We start from the raw sequence: 21,533 nt of genomic DNA on the forward strand, positions 1-21,533 counted from the left end.
GGTATGAATAAGCACAAAAGAAATGTACCTGGCATTGGCAATGCACTCCAGCGTAGCCTCCTTCCCCAAAACAACTGTTGTGTTTTTAGGTCCAATCACAATATCTGGAGCTACAAGCTCTGACCCAGGATCTGCAACAGGACCACAAAAAAAACAAAAAAACATGTGAATGTTGAGCCCATAAATCATTCTGGAAACCCTAGCAGCACAATCTCAAACATAGATTCCAGCTACATTGTTTGACTTGCACAACTGTAGGGTGTGTACAGCATTGTACTTTTATTATATCAGCTATTATTACAAGCTTAAATATATAAAATCATACATTTAGGATTCACATTTTACCTGCAATATATTTTATTAAATTATTCTAATCATCAGCTGTGAGCTTGCTGATAATAACAGTGGAAAGTATAACTGCTTTGTAACCAAACATTTTAATTTTCTTAACAAAATGAATGAGATTTTATGATTTCTGGTGCTGAGACCAGTTTCTTCTGAACCAAAATAACTTAAAAAGTCCAAAATGTTGCCATTAAATGGCCCAAAAGATAATGTGTAATTGCTTTAATGGACGATAATACTAATATGCAACTAGGAGCAGGTTTCTAGCCATCTCTTAGATTGCTTGTAAAAAGGTCAAAACTGTTAATACAATTTGTCTAGATGCCATATTGGATGAATTCAGTGCATGCCTATAGACCTACAAGGTTTTAAGAATTAAACACATCATGAGAATCCATTAATGCATTAATGCAAAAGTTTTCTATTGCTTAAGTACATGTCCTGATATTACATTGGAAGAATATCCTGGTATCAGTCTGTAAACTTAAGACCATTATATGATTCACATTAGCAAGGTTACCTTGAATGATCATGTGATCCAGTCAAAGTCCAGACTGAAATTCAATTGAGATGCTGCAGCATGTTTTTTATACGAGTCGTTCACACTGAAAGTCCTCTTAGGTGGGTGAAATAAAAACATTCTACATAGAAGAGTGGCTCAAAGCTGCTCACAGCGACATACAAAAGTGATAATTTATTACAACCAGTTGAAACCTGTTATGAGGTTTAGAGGGCAATCGATTTTTACAAAGGGCCAAGTTGGTTTGGATAATACTTCCCTGTAATAAGATGTATTGTAATTTAAAAATTTTTCCTTTGTTTATTCAGGCCATCTTTGATTGTGATTTTGATTAATCTGAAATACTGAAACTTCAGACAAAAGAGTAATGGTAAAGAAATCAGTAAGGGGCAAATACTTTTCTAATGTGTCATGCAGCAGTTTGTGGCTAAACATAAATTTCCCTAAGGCGCCTTACTTCCCATAGGGAGCTCCAAAAAACATCTAAGGAAGTACCTTTGGACCAGTATTTGCTCTTCATGCCTTTTACATTAAATTGACATCTGCAGAAATAATTATTCTAGGAATGGAAGAGCAAATTAAATCCACACTATGACATCAAAGTGGTCAGTGTGCATTCAAATTTCCACATGTTCTAATTAGGACATTAACTCCTGGGTCCCTGCAAAATACAACGTGATAGAAATGAGAGTCTTTGTGACTGAAAAGCTGATACCAAGGCAACATTTTCTCATGCTTTAAAACTGTTCTCTCAAAAATGACTCCTCCTTTGTGTGCACAGTCTAATTCTCTGCAACCTGACTTCCTGGAGATTGCATGGCGGTGTGTCTGTGTGTGTGTGTATGTGGGAGAGTTACCATGATAGTGTTGACAAAAACAAGAACAGTGCTTTATGTAGAAAAAGATTTATGGTTTGAAGGATGTGTGGAGGTGAATAGTGCGTGTGATTTATGGCTGGAATGGCCTTCCATTAGAAAAAAAAAGTTATCCAGAAATATTTAGCTTAAAATGTTCAACATTTTCCCAGCAAACTTTCTAAAGCCATTGAAAAAGGTAATTAGATAAACCCAAACATTGCCGTTCGGCTTAGGGATAGCTTCCTGATGAATATGTAAATTTCCAAAAGAGAGAGTAGTAACTGCAAATTACCAGACTAGCTCTGATGGAGACAGAGGGATGGGGGTTGAGTAGAAGGAAAGATGAGGGTGGGTGCTGGAAGGTAGGGGATCAGCTTTGATATTTCTTTGAAGGAAAGGAGAAAGAGGTGGTAATTGACTCTGCTCTTTATTCCTCTTTCACATTCTCTCTCTCTTTTTTCTTTTCTTAATCAGATATAAAGCGAAAGGAAGGCATGTGTCTGTTCAGTAATAAGACAAGCTGGTAATAGAAGACAGGGAGTAGCACACAATGTGACATGCAACCATTTGCTGTCTACTGTCTTGACACCTACATTCAGTGATGCTGCGGCTTATTTCCAGAAATGGAATCATTAACAAGAAATATAAGAAAAATTACTCAAAAGTAGATGGAAAATCAATAGGGAATTGAATCAATAAGTGAGATCGATGGGTTCATTGACTGGTCTTCAACCCCATAAATAGATGAGACAAGACTTCGACTAGGTAAAAAAAAAATGCTCCAGATGAACCAGTTAAGAGTAATAAGAGTAATTTCAAAGGCAATTTTGCATGAGCAATATATGTGAGAGCTGAGAAGCAAAGCAAAATGGGTATTTGATGTGCTAATGCAATAAACAAGCAAACTGCAATTTCACACTGTGAAGTTTACCAACTTTTTGAAAAGACTATTATCCATCCATTCATCCATTTTCTGTACACCCTTGTCCCCAATGGGGTCGGGAAGAGTGTTGGTGTCTATCTCCAGTGAAGATTTCGGGCGACAGGAGGGGTACACCCTGGACAGGTCGCCAGTCTGTCGCAGGGCAACACAGACACAGACAGGAGAAACAACCATGCACACACACCTAAGGAGAATTTAGAGAGACCAATTAACCTGACAGTCATATTTTTGGAGTGTGGGAGGAAGTCGGAGTACCCGGAGAGAACCCACACATGCACAGGGAGAACATGCAAACTCCATGCATTAAGAACCTGGGCCAGAAATCGAATCCAAGACCTTCTTGCTGCAAGGCAACAGTGCTACCAACTGCACCACCGTGCACCCTGAAAAGAGTATTATTAATATAAGAAATAAATGTAAAAAACCATGTGTTTATTTAGAGGAATTTAGTTCAAAATTTTAAATGGCCAAATATTTTTTACAGATATCTGGGTAAATTCACAACACTGGTTTTCATTGTAGAAAGGTTTGAACAGTTGTTTTCATGAAACAGGCCTCCTTAGTGACCAGTTATGTTGCACATGTGAATAAAAATCAAAATCAATTGTGTTTCAGTGCTGTTCTTAACATTTCACACATTGATGTGATGGAGAATTTATGTACAATGGAATGCTGCACTGATAGGCTGACATTGATTTTAAAAGTTTGTTTTTGAAGTAGAAGAGACAGACGAGAGTGGGTGGAAAACCTGAAGAGGCACAAGGATGATAGACAGACAGAGTTGGAATTATGGAGAAAAAGCACAACGTGTCCATTAGCAGTCCAGTGTGGGAAGCAGAGGTCAGACAGCAACTACTAACCATCAGTATAGTCCTAATGGCAGCAACAGTAGCAGTTAATGAGTGTAGGGGGACATGAACCCAACCTATTAACTATAAAACCATGTGTCTGAGAGGAGAACATGGATAAATTCACACAGCAGAAACACTAATGGGACAAAAAGTTACATTTTGGGGAAAGAAGATAGATCAGATCAGGAAGATACAGTAGAGTGTGTATGATTTGGGGAGAAAGTGAGAAACAATTGCACAGATGGTCTTCCTCCCGTAGTGACAGACATGTTGGTAGAAATAAAGACAAAAGTAAAATGCCATACGGCTGTATGATCTGCACTCTTTTCTCCCCCTATCCCTGTGTTTAACATCTTCTTTCTCAGGGGAAATCTATCAGTTTAGCTTGTCTGGATATCTTCTTCCCAACTGCAGATCTCCTTTCCAGTCTTCTCTCTCATCTCCTTGCCAATTCTGAGTAGTTGTTTTAACTGAGATTATTTTTGTATTTATTTACTTTTTTTCAATTTTACCAAGAATAAAATGGAAGAGGGTGATAAGCTTGTTATTGCCTGTTTTCTGAGTCGTGGCTACCAAATGTCTACAGTGTAGAAAGATTCTTCAAAGACAGCCCAGAAGTAGAAGCTCTATTGAAGATACATCCTGTTTTACACTTTGCTTCATACAGAGGTTCTGGACCCTCAGCCATTGAGAAATGATTGCTTGCTGAGGAGTGGACTCTGTTGAAGTTTTAAACAATTGGATCTGATTTTATCTCTTATATTTCGCCATTGTGGTTGTAATGCAGTTCTTGATGAAGCTTACAGGAAATTTCATGGACTGTAATGGAGTAGGCCGTGATATATTTCTTCCCAGCAATAAGTAGTATTAATATTAAGTAGTTCCTTTGTGCTGAATTTAATTACTCAATATTCTAAAGTTTGGCTAATGTAGGGTGACCAAACGTCCGTATTTCCCGGGACATGTCCGTATTTCACGTCCTATCCCGGGCGTCCCGGTTTATTTTTTAGAAAGTGAGGAAATGTCGTGTTTTTTAAATTACCTTCATTGGACCATTAAATTTACAGGCACTAGGGCACTGCGCACGGCGCTGCGTGTGACAGAATCCCTGAGCCGCATCAGTGCGGGCAGCCCTGCGTGGCTGTCAGTACGCCAACAACATGCCAAAGTGCAAATGTATGTTTACCAACGATTTACAAAAGAGTTTCCCTGCTTTCAGAACCCCTCCTTTGTGGGAAAATTCAGGTATTATTCTATTCTATTCTACTTTAAATGTTTTTGAAGAGCCGTAGGATGACGCAGCACTGCCCCTGTCCCTCTTGTTCCTGGGCACTGACATGAAGCTGGCTGAAAGAAGTCTCCAAGTCATTGCCTTCACTTTAAGGAAAATAAACCTTAGCTGTTTGGAAATATTTCACATCATGAAAAATCCGAAAGTAAAATAAAAGTCATCTTGTGCAAGGAAATAAGAGATTTTTTAAAAAAATGACAGTTTAAATTATTATTTAATTATTTAGAAATGCCTGCTTCATTTTCTGTTGATTAAAGGAAAACAATTTTACATCAAGCTCTGCCAGGGATATCAATATATTTAGGCTCATATGTGCATTTTTATTTAGAGCCCTCAGGTTATCAGACTGAAAAACGTCTGTCAAGTTTTAACTTTAGAAAAGTGTTTTAAAGAAAGAGTGAGCAGTTACAATAAACTACCAAGTGATGACAGTAAGGGAAAAATAACCTTTAAGCATTTTGTATCTGCATGTCCTTGTTCTTAGTTGTGGTTAAAAATTCAACACAAAAGAGGCTGCAAAGCCCTGCGACATTACAATGCTCTCTCATCAGTGCAATCATTGTTGATTGACAGCAACACACTGACACAGCTGTGTGGAATTCTGTATCTGAAAAACTGTACAATAAAGCAGAGACAATGAATGAAAAATGATAGGTGGACTTTTAGGACAGAATATATAGAGATGAACTCAGAGACAGGAAGAGATGAAAGGCTATTCCATCCAGAGATTAGAGCATAATCCATCGTTGAATGGATTCTCTCAGATTACAGCTTGTTCGCCTATTAAATCTGTCAGTCAACTCCCAATAGTGTCAGAGAGAAGGCGCCTGAGTGTGTGTATGATCTTTCTGTGACTGGAGATCTGTGTGTTTTAAGCCTTTTAGACAAATCTCAGCAGAGACCTTAAGAGCAGAGGGATTGGCTGAGGGCTGAGCTCACACTCACGCCAGCACACATATCTGTCTGCACATACACTCGCACACCCACACGCACACACACATGCACACAGGAGAAGGCTGGTGTTAGCTGACTGTGTATTAATAGAGTTGTCAGATATGTGTCTGTAGGATTCACAACCAGCTAACACATAAGTGGTCACATGTACTAAAATCAAAAGCTATTTCAATCAAAAACATCTTAACAGACCGAGTTACATGTTAACAGAGAACCTTCTTTGATATCACAGCACAATTCTTGATCCATTGAACTTGTGAGTTTGTAGAGTTTCTGCTTGAATTTCTTTGCAGGATGTCAGAATATCTTCCCAGAGCTGCTGTTGTGATATGAACTGCATTCCACTCTCAGATCTGCTGCTTGAGGAAACTCCAAAGGTTCTCAATAGGGTTGCGGTCAGAGGAGGATGGTGACCACACCATGAGTTTCTCCATACAACAGTTGTGTTAAAGTACCTGAAGGTTCCACAGATTACCAGAAGACCGAATGCTGAAATTGGAATTTAAGTTTCACAGTGTGTTATACATAGAGCTGGGAAACATGGATAAAAAATATATCCTTACATATTTTTACTCTGTTGAAAGATTAATGGTTGAGATTTTCAAAAAATGCTTAAAAAAAAAAGATGGTCTGCAATAAAAGATTAAATTATTTCCAAGCCTTTGACACATTTTACCAGGCGTGTCAATAACTGTGTGGAGGGGACTGTACATCGTTCTTTTTTAACTGCTTCTGTGAGTGAAACACATTCCTGTGACACTTTTATTAGCCAGGAGTTAGGATGATGCAGAAGAATAATGTGACCCGTATGAGCCAAGGCAGTCAGATTGAGTCTGCTACCACATGCTCATGGTTCTAACTGCAGAGCACAATATATCCTATACACCTTTTTTTTATTTTGCAGAATACTTAAACTCTCAGTGCTTGGCTCACTGTCTTAACACCTGGAGGCTACGTTCTCACCTGCTGCTGATACAATTGCAGCTTCTGTTCAAATTTCACACTTCAAAAGGCCTACCTTGGCCCCTGAAAAACCTGCGGGAAATGTCTAATATGATTCAGTGTTTTTTTCCATTGAGATAAAGTAGGAGTCGTTGCTGCCCAGTTTTAACATGGCTTGTTTTGGTAAAAAGTGAGGAAAGCAAAGTGATGGGTTGAATGTCACTATCATATTCTCTGATCATTATTCTAAATAATTTAAAAAAGAACAGATATTTGTGGTTTGAAAGAATGAATTAGACCTAGGCTTGAACACATTTTTACTTCTTGGTTTGATTCTGTCAGATTTAAAAACACATCAAATACTTTCCAGAAGTCAGGAATGATTTCAATGATGATCAGATACAACATTTGTGAAGCAGAGATTGAAATCCCCAAAAGCAGCTTGAGAGAGTCCCACAGGTAATTGAACACCTTTCTCTATGATGAACACCTTTAGGCTATGATGATATAAGCCTAAAACATATAAAATGTAATAATTAGAAATTGTAACCTGTATCTGTACTAATAACTACATATTCATGAAGGTTTAGGAGAGGAAACCAGTAACAGCATATTATTTAACTTTCTTATGTACTTTCGGAAAGAATGTGAAAAAAATACCACTGTGAAGCAATGTCTTGAGACCATCATTCAGAAGCATTTCTCCAAATTTGAAATTCAAATCTATTTTTATTGATATTTAAGACACTTTGAAAAGTTAGATTTTTTTATCCAGCCTCTCTCATCCAAATTTAATCTGAACAAAAACATTTAATCAATCCCAGACACTGTTCAATCAGATCCACAAATCAGTATACATCCCTTGTATTTTGTGTCTGTTAATGTAAAATCTGCTTGGTTGGATAGAAATGCTTTGAAACATTTACTGTTGATTTTGTTTATTTATTTATTTATTATTATTACAGATTGTATTGTGGACATCCATATGTACTCTCATCAGTTTATTTGTTGTTGATGGAAAACTGAAGTACATTTAGTCATGTTTTGGTTATAGGATGGTACAATTGATTGCAAATATGGTATGGTCAGTTTCCAGTTTCAAGGTACCACGATGGAAGAAGTGTTTAAAAGCCTCAAAATTACTTTCAGAAAACCAGCACTTTAAAAAAAAAGAATGATCTTTTTTTAACAATTTTTGTGGAGTTTTAGCATGGGTTCTAAAAATTGTGGAAGGTGCATTTTTTTAAAGATTGTTCTCATACTATGAACAACATTCATTTCGCTATGAATATAATTAAAATAAATTTAATTCATCAGCATTAATTAACTTTCCACCCCCTAGCTGTGTAGTTTTGTGCTTCTTTTGCATTTTAAACATCACATAACTTGAGGTGCATTGAACTTAATAATAAATATCTCCTGTGGAGAAAAATCTATTTTTTTTCTTCTTTCCTTTTCTAAAAATATGTTTTTAGATACTATAATAAGCTCATGTAGCTCAGAGACTTCAAAATGTTTCAAATATCATACAGTTTTGCAAAGGGTCTGTTTTCATTTGGCACCAGAAAATGTTTCAAGGATCCTGTGAAAAAAGCTCACATCCTGTGCTGCAATTGTGACCTTCTTTTTTGTCGTTGGCTAATAGTCGCTCAGCTCTGACATTCTGTTGGATGCTTTGGGTCATGGCAATGTTTGTTTCTGTTTAGATACACAAAGATCAAATAATTCAGAGGCAGAAAGCAGGGTAGATGAAAATCTAAATGGTCTGTTACCTGTTGACCCACGGTTTTTCTTGCCAACTGTCCGTCAGCCAGAGAGAATGAGAAGGGAAAACATATATGTGTTAGAGAAAAGTACTACTGGACAAAGAGGAACACTGTGAGAGATAGAATTTAAATTTGCAATATTTCCTCAGGGCATAGCAGGAAGACATATTTGCATAAAAAGAAGCAAAAGAAAAAACAGCCTAGACCAGCATTCACAAATCAAACCCTTAAAAACATCTAAAAGCTTGAGAGAAAAACTGCATTAGGAGCCTCTTTCAGAGAGAAAGAGAAAAAATAAATACAGACAAAAAATAAATGGCAGAGAAATGGATGACAGAGGAAAACAGACAGAGCAAAAGTGAGGATGCTATGTTATCATGGAGTCCAGAGGAAGACTAACTGTTTGCAGCCCATCCATCAACTGACAGCTACCAAAGATCTCCCTCATTCTCTCCTCTCCTCCTTCCTTTTATATTTCAGTGTTTGTATTGCTTCCTGTTTTTGTCACAACTTAGAAGAAGGCAAGGCTACAGTTCTTGAAAAGATTGAAACAACACTCTACTAGCAGAAGATCTACACTGACTAATCTGTTGTCAGTATGTGTTCTCCTCACACCTCTGTTCAGCCACTGTCTTACTCAACTCTGCAAAGCTGGAAACTTGGTTTGTGGGAAAAAGAGAGTTAGCAATAATCTTTCAAGAGTACTTGTCACTTCTGTTTGAAATGAATAATTTCAAGACAATAATCAAAACATGAAACTTCTCCCAAATGCACAAAAATGACAAAAAACCCCAATATTTTTAGGGTTGTATTTCCTTGTCATTGACTCAAAGGGTGGGAGGCAAAATGTGAAAAGTACTTTAGAGCTTAACAACATCCTCATGACATCTGACAGCAAAAGATGCACAATAAGAGTTATTATTAGGAGTATTAAAACATGATATAGTTTTAAATATAGTGTAGCTGGAGGGTGGGGTCATTTTCCTTTGATGTGCCAACATCATATGCATGTGTTCTCCCATTCATAAATTAAAATTAAATCACTGCAGAATGAAAAGCCATTTATAATACACCTGAGCCATAACTGGTTAACTGCAGTATATGTACCAATATCCCAGTCTTATATTATCCCATAAACACCAGCACAATATAACCTGAAAACAGCAACTAATGGTAGTTTAATAAATGTTACAAAACCCAGAAAATTAGAGCCCAACAAATATCTGGATTGGATATGTTTGGAAGATATGGACAAAACTATATATATAGAAAATATAAAACTCATAGAATAAATACATAAAAATGTCATTTTATCTTTTTGAAGTCCTTGAAATGAACAGAAAAAATAGACAGATGGACAAATAAATGCAAAGACCAATTAAATGGATGGATGGATAACGAGATAGAAAATAAACTCAAAATCAAAAATGTGATGCTTTTATTTACATCATAAATAAAAGTTGATTCCGTAGTTTTCTTGATTTTTCCAGACAGTCCTGTACTTCACTCATTTGTTTCATTTTACAACCCCATCCTACTTACAAAGGAAATAATGCAAGAACTGTAGGTAAGTTCAGGCAGTCAACCTGAGCTGTGACTCAAAGTTTATGAGTGTTACAGAACGTTTTGACCAAGATTCCAGAAGCACAATTTTTATGTCAGACATTGATTTTGGAGCCCTGGATTGCAGTATGTTATTGCACAGGTGGTATTCTGTCAGGGTGTTTGCAGCAGAAGGCCAGTGGATTTAAACACTGATCATTTAAGTGATCAGAAAACTTGAATTCAATTATTTGGAGTGATAATCAAAATTTTGCAAAATTTAGAATCTACTCAACATAGTCTAGCTATTACCTGTTAATATTTGGAACTATACCATAAATGTTATAAGCAATATTCTAATGTTTATAGAATACTGTGTAGATGAATTGGATAAAATTATCTGAGTTTAAAATATAATTAAAAAGTTATTAAAACTTTTCCATTACTATTAACAAATAATTTGTCCTAATATTGGCAAAGAAGGTTAGATATAGCTCAAGATTTTTTGCTTCAAACCAAACAAAAAAAATGTTTATAACTTGGGTGCATTATGTGTGTTGTCATTTTGCATTACTGATAAATGTTATTTAGGATAGTCTAAAAGGACAAATACAAAAAGGAAGAGGCAGGATTTGGTCTGGAGAGTAGACTGTTTTATGACTACATTGTAATGACGTGTTTATCTGAGTCATCTCAGTTCCAAACAGGAGCAGAGAAACAAAGAGGAAACAAGGGGATGGCGGAGCGAAGTGTGTGTGCGTGCGTGTGTGTGTGTTTCTGTGTCCTCTCAACACAACAAGCATCAGATGTTTTTGGAGCCGAGTCCAATTTCCCACTAATATTCCTGTCTCTTACTGTCTTTTAAAGCCTTTGAAGACCCCTGAATTATTTACAGTCTAAATCAGTGTTCCTAATTATATGTGTTTTAGGAAACAGAACAACCACAGCCAGGTGGGAGGCCTCGTCTATAAAAGGCGATGAGTCACCATAATATCCATTATTAACGTGAAGTGTTTAAAATACAGTTCGAGGTGATGTGAAAATATTAGAGTGGGCCAGTGTGTGTCCTTTTTATACTCAAATTTGCTATTGTGTATTCAGTCCCCTAAAGGAGATGCAACAAGCAGGTCATCATGTTCTCTCTGTGCTCGCCATTCTGAGTTTGATATTGCACAACTTGATGTTTATCTGTGGTTGCGTTTTTCTTTTCAATTCACCTTTTTTATGTCCCACCTGTCTGCCTCTATCTGTGTGTAAATGTTGTGGCATGTTCATTCCCCCCTGACCTTAGCAGGTGTTGACCCTTGAGTTTACAGCTACAGGTCACTCATGCCTTCCCAACAATCAGTCAAATACACAAACACACCCACAGGGCTTTATTCCCCACCCATCTACACACATCTACATGTGTTCCCTTTTATAAAGCACTGTTTTGCTCTGCTTCTCTGTGCTCGACTCATGCATAGAGAGCTCTATAATCTAGCTCAAAGGGAAGGAAAAGTAAAAACACATGAGCTCTTTGTTTTTGATAGCTATGAGAAAAGTAAAAACCAAGCAATATATTTCCTTCAGCTAAAGCGTGCCTTTTTTTAGTAACATGTTTGAGTCTTTTCTTTTTACCATGGCTGTTTTAAACCCAGAGTTCAAACTGAAAAACCCCAACCATTCCAATTTACCCTGTCAATCTTATCCTCCTTTCTCTTTGTTCCATTTCTTTGCTCTAAACTACACAAGCACACATTCACACACTTATTTTAAATTCTCACCAATAGTTATACAAATGCAATGCTTCAGTTTCTAATACTGCCACATTTAGAGACTTGTCTATCTCCATGCATGCAGACAAACTGGATAAGGGTTTTGACCTTAGATGGAAAAAGACAATTCCTCACAGATGAAATGTTAAAATTGTATCTTCAATTAGCTCCTTTACTAGTAGGCAGCATTGTATGTGGCTTTTTAAATTTGACATGAACAGTGAAGTGATTCATTCATTTAGCATTTTTACATATTTTCACACTGCGACCATTTCAGTGCATTGTATTGATGCTTTATGTGACAGACCATCCTAGGTGCCACATAATCATGACATGGAAGTGGGTTTTACTAACTGACATGACTAGAATATTTTTGGCAATACTAACATACTGAAATGCTTTGTTTTGACTTTTGTACTGCACACGTTTAATAAACAAAGCATTGTATAGTTATTACTGTGAATATGAGTTTATGTAACGCAAGTTGTCAAATAAGAGTTCTTTTAACTGTGTGCTGTAAAAACTTTTTAAACTCTTAATCTCAATTTGAGTGTTTTTAAAATGTTTTAAAACAGAATTAAGTTGGTGTGGGGTGTGCCGTGGTGGCGTAGGGGATAGCGCGACCCATATTTGGAGGCCTTGAGTCCTTGACGCGGCCGGCGCAGGTTCGACTCCTGGACCCAGCGACATTTGCCGCATGTCTTCCCCCTCTTTCTCCCCCTTCCTGTCAGCCTACTTGTGTAAAGGGACACTAGAGCCCACAAAAAGACCCCCTGGAGGAGTAAAAAAAAAAAAAAAAAGTTTGTGTTTTCCAGTATTGAAATGGTAGTTATAAATATTGCTTACTATCTATAAGCTTGTCAATAATGAATTAACTCGTGTTTGAAAGTTGACTTAGTCATGGATTTAAGGTAGCTTTTGAATATTAATTTGTAAGTTAAAGGACTTATAATGTTTTACAGAGTAGCTATCACTAAGTTTTAAGGCAGCCATATTGGATTCCTAAAAGGGGTTGGTGGTACCACCTTTGTGGTACATTTACACTGATATTACATTAGATTATATTCTACTAACAAGGTGATGTACAAGCATGGCGCCAACAGTCAAAATGATTAACAATAACAAAGTCCAGCACGACCCCTTCCAAGCATTATGAGTACTTTTAGAGGTTACAGCAGGTGATTTTTACTGTCAATCCAGAAAATTTCTGTTCTTTAACAGTTCTGTTCTTTGTTTGGCTCAGTCTTTCATGCACTTACAGGTAAATTGCATGTACAGGTACAAGTTATTGCCTGTCATTCTGTACCCAATTCCAAATGTTGCTAGGTTTTCACATTTCTCATTGCTATGAAAAACAAAGAGCTCATGGGTTTTTAATTGTCCTTCCCTTTGTGTTAGATTATAGAGCTCTCTATTCAGGTTCCTATCAGGCAGATGTATTTATTTCTTCTGAAATCAATGCACTCAAAAGTTGATTTGAGATAAAATCAAATTAATTTGCGCTTCAGTACAACTTCTTAGTCTCCTAACAAAACATTATGTAAGGAGGAGAGCAAATAAAATTGTCGAAATTGCTGAGCAAATGCAAATGAAAAGATAAAATAAATAACATAGCACAACAGATAACTGACACGACATCTAATAAAACAAACTGTATGGAGATGTTCAATTTATATCATGACCTTAATGATCAATTCAAGTTGTGCAGAAGACTTCAGTAAATTTATTCAAATGATGACAGAAGAAGATTAAGAAAACAGAAGTCTCTGATCCCATAGGAATAAACGAAGAACACTTAAAAAGTCAGAAAGAAATAAAACACAAGACTTTACAAGCTAAAAGTAGAAGTGAGAAGGTGTTGATCAAAAATGGCAATGATGTTGTACAGCTGTGAGTGAGCACTCAGCATTTCACCACCTCAGGGTGAAACACCAGATGGAGTAGGGACTGTATGAGGGAAAAGAGCACAGCAGCCTAACATTATTAAATCATGTTGTTTCCTTTCTTTTTACTTTTCTTCAACCAGAATGCTGCAGGATAATTAGCCACCTTGTGCTCTTTTCCTCAGCTGTCCCATCATGGCTTCATGTTGCTCTCTCGCATCATCTGTGTCTCAGAACAGGGCCTGTGAGAGCATTGTCATGACGTAGTTCAACTATAAAGGAACACTGATATTTAAACGGCCTCCATCAAATTCCATCTGAAATTTCACTGCTTCCTGTTTACGCTTCGACCTCATACAGTCTTATTGTTTTCTACATATCAGTGAGTTAAAGGCCAAAGCCATTGCTTAATGAGTAAGGTTCTCTTGAAAGGTGAAATAATGATTAATGGAATAAATTGTTAGCATTGGCAGAGTTGGGTAGCTTTCCTTTTGAGGCTGCAGTACATATTTCAACACACCAATAATTCAATATATTTGGTGCAATATAATACTAAACCATGATTCACTGATTCACTGTTATAGGTTAACATACTACAATTCAATGAGACATAATTTTGGGTAAAGCAAAGAAAAAATAAATAGTGAGTTTATGTAAAAAGTGGTCCTTTTAGTACACTTCTGGTACAGTGATTCTTGTGGCAGTGCTTTTACACGCCTGCTGGACATCTGAGGTCCACAAATAAGTTCAGTTCTAAAACTGAACTAATTAGTTCAGTTCTGACAATGAACTAATTTGAAGAAAGAGCCTTCTGACCAATCTGCAGATTATTTAATTCATGAAAATATTTTTTGTACATCTAGTAAATATCTGGCAGCAGGATGTTTTTCAAAGCAATTTTAGCTAGATCAAGGATTCCTAAATTATATTTTTTGTGTATGTGGCACTACAACACTTATGAAGTAAAAATGCTGATTTTATGGAATAAAAGCTTAAAAATTTGTCTTTAACTACCCTAAGAGAAATAAGGATTTCTCTTAACAGTTGTAGACTGTGTGAAAAGGTTTTGATCAAATCTGCACTTACTCTTTTTCTATTCCCACTCTGAAACCATTCTAGAGACCCCTGACTAAGTCCTATAAACAACACCTACGGATATCTATGTTTACAACTGTCTATGTGAAACTGTTGCCAGCTCAGATCAAAAGCAAAGACAGTAACAATGTTCAAGTGACTGAAGATATAATCTTATTCACTGTCTGAAGTCAATCAAAGCATTCTGACATCAAACTGGAAAAAAAGTTAAAGTGGGACAAAAAATGGTCACAAGATACATTGAGAAAAAAAAAATCATACCACACAAAAAATTGAGCATAAAATAACACATTTCATTTTGCTACAAGTAAGAGGTCAAAAACATAAAAATCTTAGTTCTTTACAAGTGTTTTTAAGTCCAGAAAATCTCCATCCAGCAGTTTTTTTATGAAAAGCTTTTTTATCACCTAGGCACCTTACGACCATCTTACGACCTTGGCTATATCTTGTGTGAAACAACTAAAGTCAAATATCTAACAGAAACCCTGCATACACGATACCTTGATCATCAGATACTATTCATTACAGTCAAAGCAGTCCCTTGTGATGTTCATGTTTTGGACAGTGATGCGATTACAAAACTTTTGTGATTCGTTGTGCAGATTTCAGAAATATTCCCACTTTTGTAGTGAAATAGATACAAGTACTTGTGCTTGTGTTTGTTCTCCATTAAATAAAGAACTAGAAGGGCTTCATTTGGCTAGTTACAAAAACATGTCTTCATCATTTTGGATCAAGAGGAAATAAGTCAACTTCAACCTTGTAGGAAATAAACTATCTTCACAGCTCTGATATTTTGCTCTTGATGCAGATTTGTTATACTGAGTCACTTAGGAAGTTCTCAGTTCGGTAAACAACAGTTTGGAAAAACACTTAGGATTCTATTTAAAGAAGCATTTGCCACTAGAAAACATCAGAGAATTATGTGCATCAAGCAGAACTGCAGTTGTACCAGTCAGCAATATACAGGGCTGGTATTTTAAATGTTTTTACATATAAAATAGGGCAATAGTAACTGGTATAAAATTCTTTTAGCTACAAACATACGTGTCCTCCATACAACTGAGCATCTATTTTCAGTGATGTTAAACAGTGAAAAAAGCAAGAAATCCTTCCATTAGACCAGCAAATGTCTCTCACCAATTAAATTCTCAAGAACAGGACAGAGAAGTGATGTTGTAATTATGACTCATCGTTCCACATTTAAAACTGTTGTCTGTATTCATGTTATGTCTGATTTCCAAGCAACAACTCCAATGTAAATGCAAACAAAGCCCTATTAAATTGCTGAGTGCATCAGCCTCCTGCTGCACAAAGGAAGCCACATCTAACTTTAGCAACCAAGCTGACTGACTCCATGTCTGCAATTATGTCCTCAGGTTTGTGCCCCAATGCCCCTGTGTCTCTGTACATAACGATCCCTCAAGAAGACAAGGTAGGCTAAGGACTGTGACTGATTAGTGGTTTAATTGATTAGCTGGTTCAGAGATTGATTAGTCGGGCCTGGCTCAAACAGATTCATTAGAACAGTGATGGAAGAGTTTGATGTTGCAGCAGCTGTTCTGCCTGGCCCTGAACAGCACGCCCCACTAATGGACATAATCGGACTGTCTGTGGACCACATTATATCCATAGGCACACACTGCGAAGTGTGAGAGTAGCACATGGAAGGCTGCACACATCTCTTTTTCTTCACTCTCACCAAACATCCAGCCAGGGAAGGAGGCGGGAAATGTGCCAAGGTAAGTCGGGATGAGAATAACGGAGAAGGGCGACAACTATTTTTGGATTAAAAGCCCTGTTGATCTATTTCTGTTTTCCGCATCCCCCTTCAATGTAGAGTTTTTGCACTTTGCCTCTTTTTTTCATTCCATCCATCTCTGTCATCCTCAAAGCTTTTAACAGTCTTGCTAGCTACTTTTTCTTTGACTTTCTGCAGTATAAGATCCCTTTCTGTTCCCATATAATGCACTGTATCATCGCGCTTCTCTTTATTTATCTCTCCTTCTATAACAAATTCATTGTGAGTACTTTGTGGTGAAACCCGGAAGGCACTGTTACGCTGAAGACATATGCCATCGAACTTAATTTTTTTGTTGCTTACGATGTGAATTTAGTAGAAAGACTTAATGTTCATGCTGACAGAACAGTTGCTTGAAAACAAAGAATCATGCATCTTTGACAGAGTATGATCAGCTCAGTCACTACAAGTTACACATACAGGAAAAATTGTTGTTATCCCTCAGTTAATGAAAGAAAAGCCTTGATGGAAGGTAATACATTATTATCATTCTCCCAACTATTGGATAAATATGATATTGGGAGGCAGGATTTCTTTCGCTATTTACAAATTAGAGGTTTCATACAGAAAAAAACCACACTCGATGTGGACCAAACAATTTCAGTGTGTGAAAAACAGCTTTTTTCCTCCAGGGTAAAAACTTCAATCAAAACCTTTTACAACCTGCTGAAAGAGCACCCCTTACCAAATACATTTCACCTAAAAGAAGTTTGGGAAAAGGAATTGCAGTGGGCAATAAATCAGGAGGGATGGGATGAGGCCTGGAAGAATGCAAAGTCTTTAAGTATTTGCAATCGGGTTAAGGCCATACAATTTAAAATTTTACACCGTGCGCACATTTCTCCTTCTCAGCGAAGTAAATTCAATGCAAGCCTCTCACCATTTTGTCTGAAATGTAGAGTGGATATTGGTAGTCTTACACATTGTTACTGGTCCTGCAGGGAAATTCAACATTTTTGGCATATAATAAAATGTGAATTAGATAAGATTTTCTCTGTTTTCACACAATTCAACCCATTGTATTTACTACTTGGTTTAACCGACACCAGTATTACTGGTAAATATCAGCGTCAACTCTACAGAATGCTTACTTTTTGTGCAAGAAAATGTGTGGTACTGAACTGGATTTCTGACAAAGCACCAAGTAAATCACAATGGCTAAATATAGTACTGGACTATATATCTTTGGACTATTTGACGAGCAAACTGCACAATAAAGAAAATAACTTTTATAAAGTTTGGGAACCTTTTATTTCTTATGTAGGATTTGAAACTTCGGTTCTTCTTCAGAGAGGATTTGTAATTTGAGGACGTCCGAATTGTAAACATCTGAAATGTTTTGGTATAGACCATTTGTCTTCCATTGCTATCCTTTTTTTTTTTTCTTTCCCTTCTTTTCTCTTTGATAGGTATGTATATGTATATGTGTGTATGTGTACGCATATGCTCGTATATAGGTATGTAACTTTAAGAGCTGGATTGTTCTCTTGTTCTTGTCTTGTATTGTATTTGTTTGTTTGTCAAAACGTTAAAAACCAATAAATATAATTATTAAAATGAAAGAAAAGCCCACAATGGTCAGAGAAACAACTTGCATCTGACAAAGGTAATAATGAATACAATTTCTATGAAAATGAACAAATGAAAGTCAGACATTGTTTTCAAACATGCTTCAACTGAATTATTTTTAAAACTAATCTCAACCGGCCTGGACAAAAATTATGGCTTTGTAAAAGAAAAAACAAAAAACAAAAAAAGTGTTGCAGCACAATGGTCTTGGAATCTGCTTCAGGATGAACTTCATTTGAAAGACCTGGTCTCATTTTATTACTTCAAGGGTTTTGCAAATGACATAGCAGAAACGTCTGTATGGCACTGTTTAAATTGACTTTAGGGGAGTGGGTTTTACCTAATGAGGTCATTGATATTAGACTGTTTTTTGTAGTTAACTGTTGAAACTGTATGATTGCCACGACACTCTAGTACAGGGGTCACCAACCTTTTTGAGACTGGGAGCTACTTCACGGGTACAGAGTAACACAAATATATATAATTACATACTGCCTGATCATATTAATGTTAGAGACTACTGACAATAGTTATCAGTAATGATTTACCATTGCAGATATGGTTAATTGCTATTATGTGATCAGACGTTCTTAGTTCAGAGTTTTAAGTTTGATTCCCTTTTGGAGCTTTTCTGTGTGATTCTAAATTGCCCACAAGTGATTGTTGCAGCTGCAGCTGGACGCACTGAGATTTTACTTTAAAAAAAAAAAAAAAAAAAAAGATATTGTATTTTTTATTATCCAACCCTCTTTACTATTAACAAAATTGTGGAGAGAACAAAAAGTGTTTTTGTGCCAAAACATCTTGTATGTAGCGCACATCAGTGTGAGTCTCTGGGGGTTAAATGGCACCCAAAGCCTAAATCTAATTGGTCAGTTTCCTTTTTCTGTCAGCTTTACAGTGTACACGGTTCTGGTGGGTCGCCGGTTTATTAGCTATTTTTGTGGTTTCACGAACTTAAAAGCTGACTGGTCACCTGTTGGCTGACACCAGCAGATGTCGAAAAAAAAAAAAGTCAGACAGACTGGAAGGTACAAAACAATCACTGCACCTGACCTGCAAGAGCACAACCACCTCTCCATCGCGCACCATATTTTTTTTAATATGCAAACTATGCTGAATAATAAAGACATGGAAGCGAAGCCTACCCGGTAGATCCATGGAATGAGGAGGATGTTGATTCCCAGGTTCAGGTGGTGTCAGACGTCCAAAGGAGGAGGTGAAGCAACAATGTTTGCTTAATTGGGGAACGTTTCGACTAGATTAAATTGTTTAATCCAGTCTTGGCGCAACGCTTAGAAAGAGCGGCAGATGTCATCCATCAGCTCTCCACTTCGGGAAACGTCAAAGAAGCGCATTAACAGGCGACCTGCCAGAACTGCACACGGTAAAAAGCTCCGCCGGGATCCAAACCGCTCTTAGAACTACCAGAGGTTCAAACTCTGCTCATTAATTGTTAGCTTACAGAAAAAGCGTCAAGTTGCCAAATAAACAAAAGCAAACTGACCAATAAGATTTAAGCTTTGGCATGCACACCCCCACAGACGCAGACGTACGCTATGTACAAGATGTTTTGACACAGAAAATCTTTTTTTTTGTCCATAATTTTGTTAATTGTAAAGAGGGTTCGATAATAAAAATTTCAGAAATTATTATTTTCTTTTTTTACTTCAAGGAAAATCTTAAGGTAGGCAGAGTGTGTGCAGCCGTACAGCTGCAGGCTCTGCTGCCCTCTGTTAAAATCCTGCAGGTGTCTGCGCATTTCTGAACTTTAATTATAGAAAACAGTTTTATACAAAAAGCAATTTATTAAAAGAAAAAAATATAGAATTTACTTTTTAAAAATGTAAGTATAAACAAATGTTATTAATTCAATGTAAACAGATTAAATGTAATAATTTTGTTGGCAGTGCTCCCTAATGACAATGGCTATTTTTAGAACTTGCTCCGTGGGCAACTGACAACATCCCCTCAGGCGACTGGGTGCCCGCGGGCACCGTGTTGGTGACCCCTGGTATAAAGCATTAAAATGTAATTTTCTTGCCACTCTTTTTTTTCTTTTTTATGTTTTATTCAGATCTAGAAAACTCTTGTATCAAATTTGCAAAACTTAAATGTAAAGGAAATGTTGCTGCAAAGAAATGCAACCATTCTACTCTGAACTGCAATTTCAGCTGGCAGCAAAGTGTCTTGTAGCCACAATATTTAAACCAATGGGCTTAGTGCTACCAAGTATTCTCTCAGACTGTTTATGATAATTGCCTACAAAAGGTCAATCTTTTATAACCAAAACAAGTGAAGTACAACCGACTGCTGATGTGGGAATATAGCCCGTTCCATTTCACCTGAAAAACATGTGAATTCAATGTCTACCACTGTTGTAAATGGTAAATTGACAAAATTGACAGTCTTTCACAATAGAGCCATATTCACCCATTCACACTGAAGCATGCACACATTCAGTACACAAACCGGTTGGCAACTTGGGTTGAAGTGCCTTGGTCAGGAGCAAATCAGGATGCAGGAGGAAGCTGGAATCAAACCTGTAACCCTTCCATTACAAGATGACCTCTCTACCCACTGTGCACAGTCACCCCTAAAATTACTGTATCAATATTACTTTTGAGCTTTAATAATTAATATACATGTTCTTTGCCTGTGATTTATTTATTTTTAGTTGTGTCTGCTTTAGAGAGGGCGTCTCATTCATATACACACACAATGTGAGTCAAGCAGCCAATGACTCACAGTCGTCTCTCTGCCCCTTCACTCTACCACATAACATATTTTCCTTCCTCAGCACTTAATCTTCTCCCCTCCCATTTACCCATTCTTTATCTTTGCTCTCTTCCGTCAATCTAATCTTCCCTCTGCCTTCCTGGGTCACCATTCACCAGCTTTGTTTCTCCCTTCAAGCTCGCCTTTTCTCATGTGGGGCTATTGCTTCAAATTAACATCTGCTGACGGGCTTACAACTCCAATGTAACCTGTGACATCAGGCAAAGAGCCTTGACACAAAAGCAATGGTTGTGCTGTTATGGGCATTAAAATAGAAAATTCAGGAGCTTCTAACAGGCTTCCTACTTTAAAGTCAGAATTCTGACTTTAATCTCAGAATTCTTTTTTTTTTTTTTTTTTTTTTCTTTTCCGGTGGCCTTAATCCTCTTCCATTCATTACTGGTGCAAAGGTTCAGAAAAATCATGGTTCCATACATACCTCAGTTTTAAAGTCAATGTTTAGTATAATTTTCACTTAGGTTTCAATCAAGAGAAACAATAACATTTAAATAATTTCTATTAAACAACCAATACATAATGTTACAATGTCATAAACAATACTCAGGTCAACGTGACTGGAGACTTGGTTTAATTTTGCCAATATAAAAACCATACAGCAATAGAAACCAGTTGGTAGTA

At 36.8% G+C, this 21,533-nt stretch overlaps 1 protein-coding gene across 2 annotated transcripts in view; it reads right to left on the reverse strand.

Annotated features, from left to right (window-relative positions):
- Positions 1 to 21,533, reverse strand: part of LOC122829010 (protein sidekick-1-like) — a 403,194-nt gene that overhangs the window by 108,173 nt on the left and 273,488 nt on the right. For both annotated transcript variants that reach the window (XM_044113150.1, XM_044113152.1), the window contains 2 exons: positions 8,476 to 8,502; positions 29 to 131 (listed from right to left, as the gene is read on the reverse strand). In XM_044113150.1, the coding sequence (XP_043969085.1) occupies positions 29 to 131; positions 8,476 to 8,502 (130 nt within the window). The remainder of the gene's footprint in view (positions 1 to 28; positions 132 to 8,475; positions 8,503 to 21,533) is intronic.

This window comes from Gambusia affinis, linkage group LG04 (genome assembly GCF_019740435.1).
Source record: "Gambusia affinis linkage group LG04, SWU_Gaff_1.0, whole genome shotgun sequence".
NCBI classification, from domain to species: domain Eukaryota; kingdom Metazoa; phylum Chordata; class Actinopteri; order Cyprinodontiformes; family Poeciliidae; genus Gambusia; species Gambusia affinis.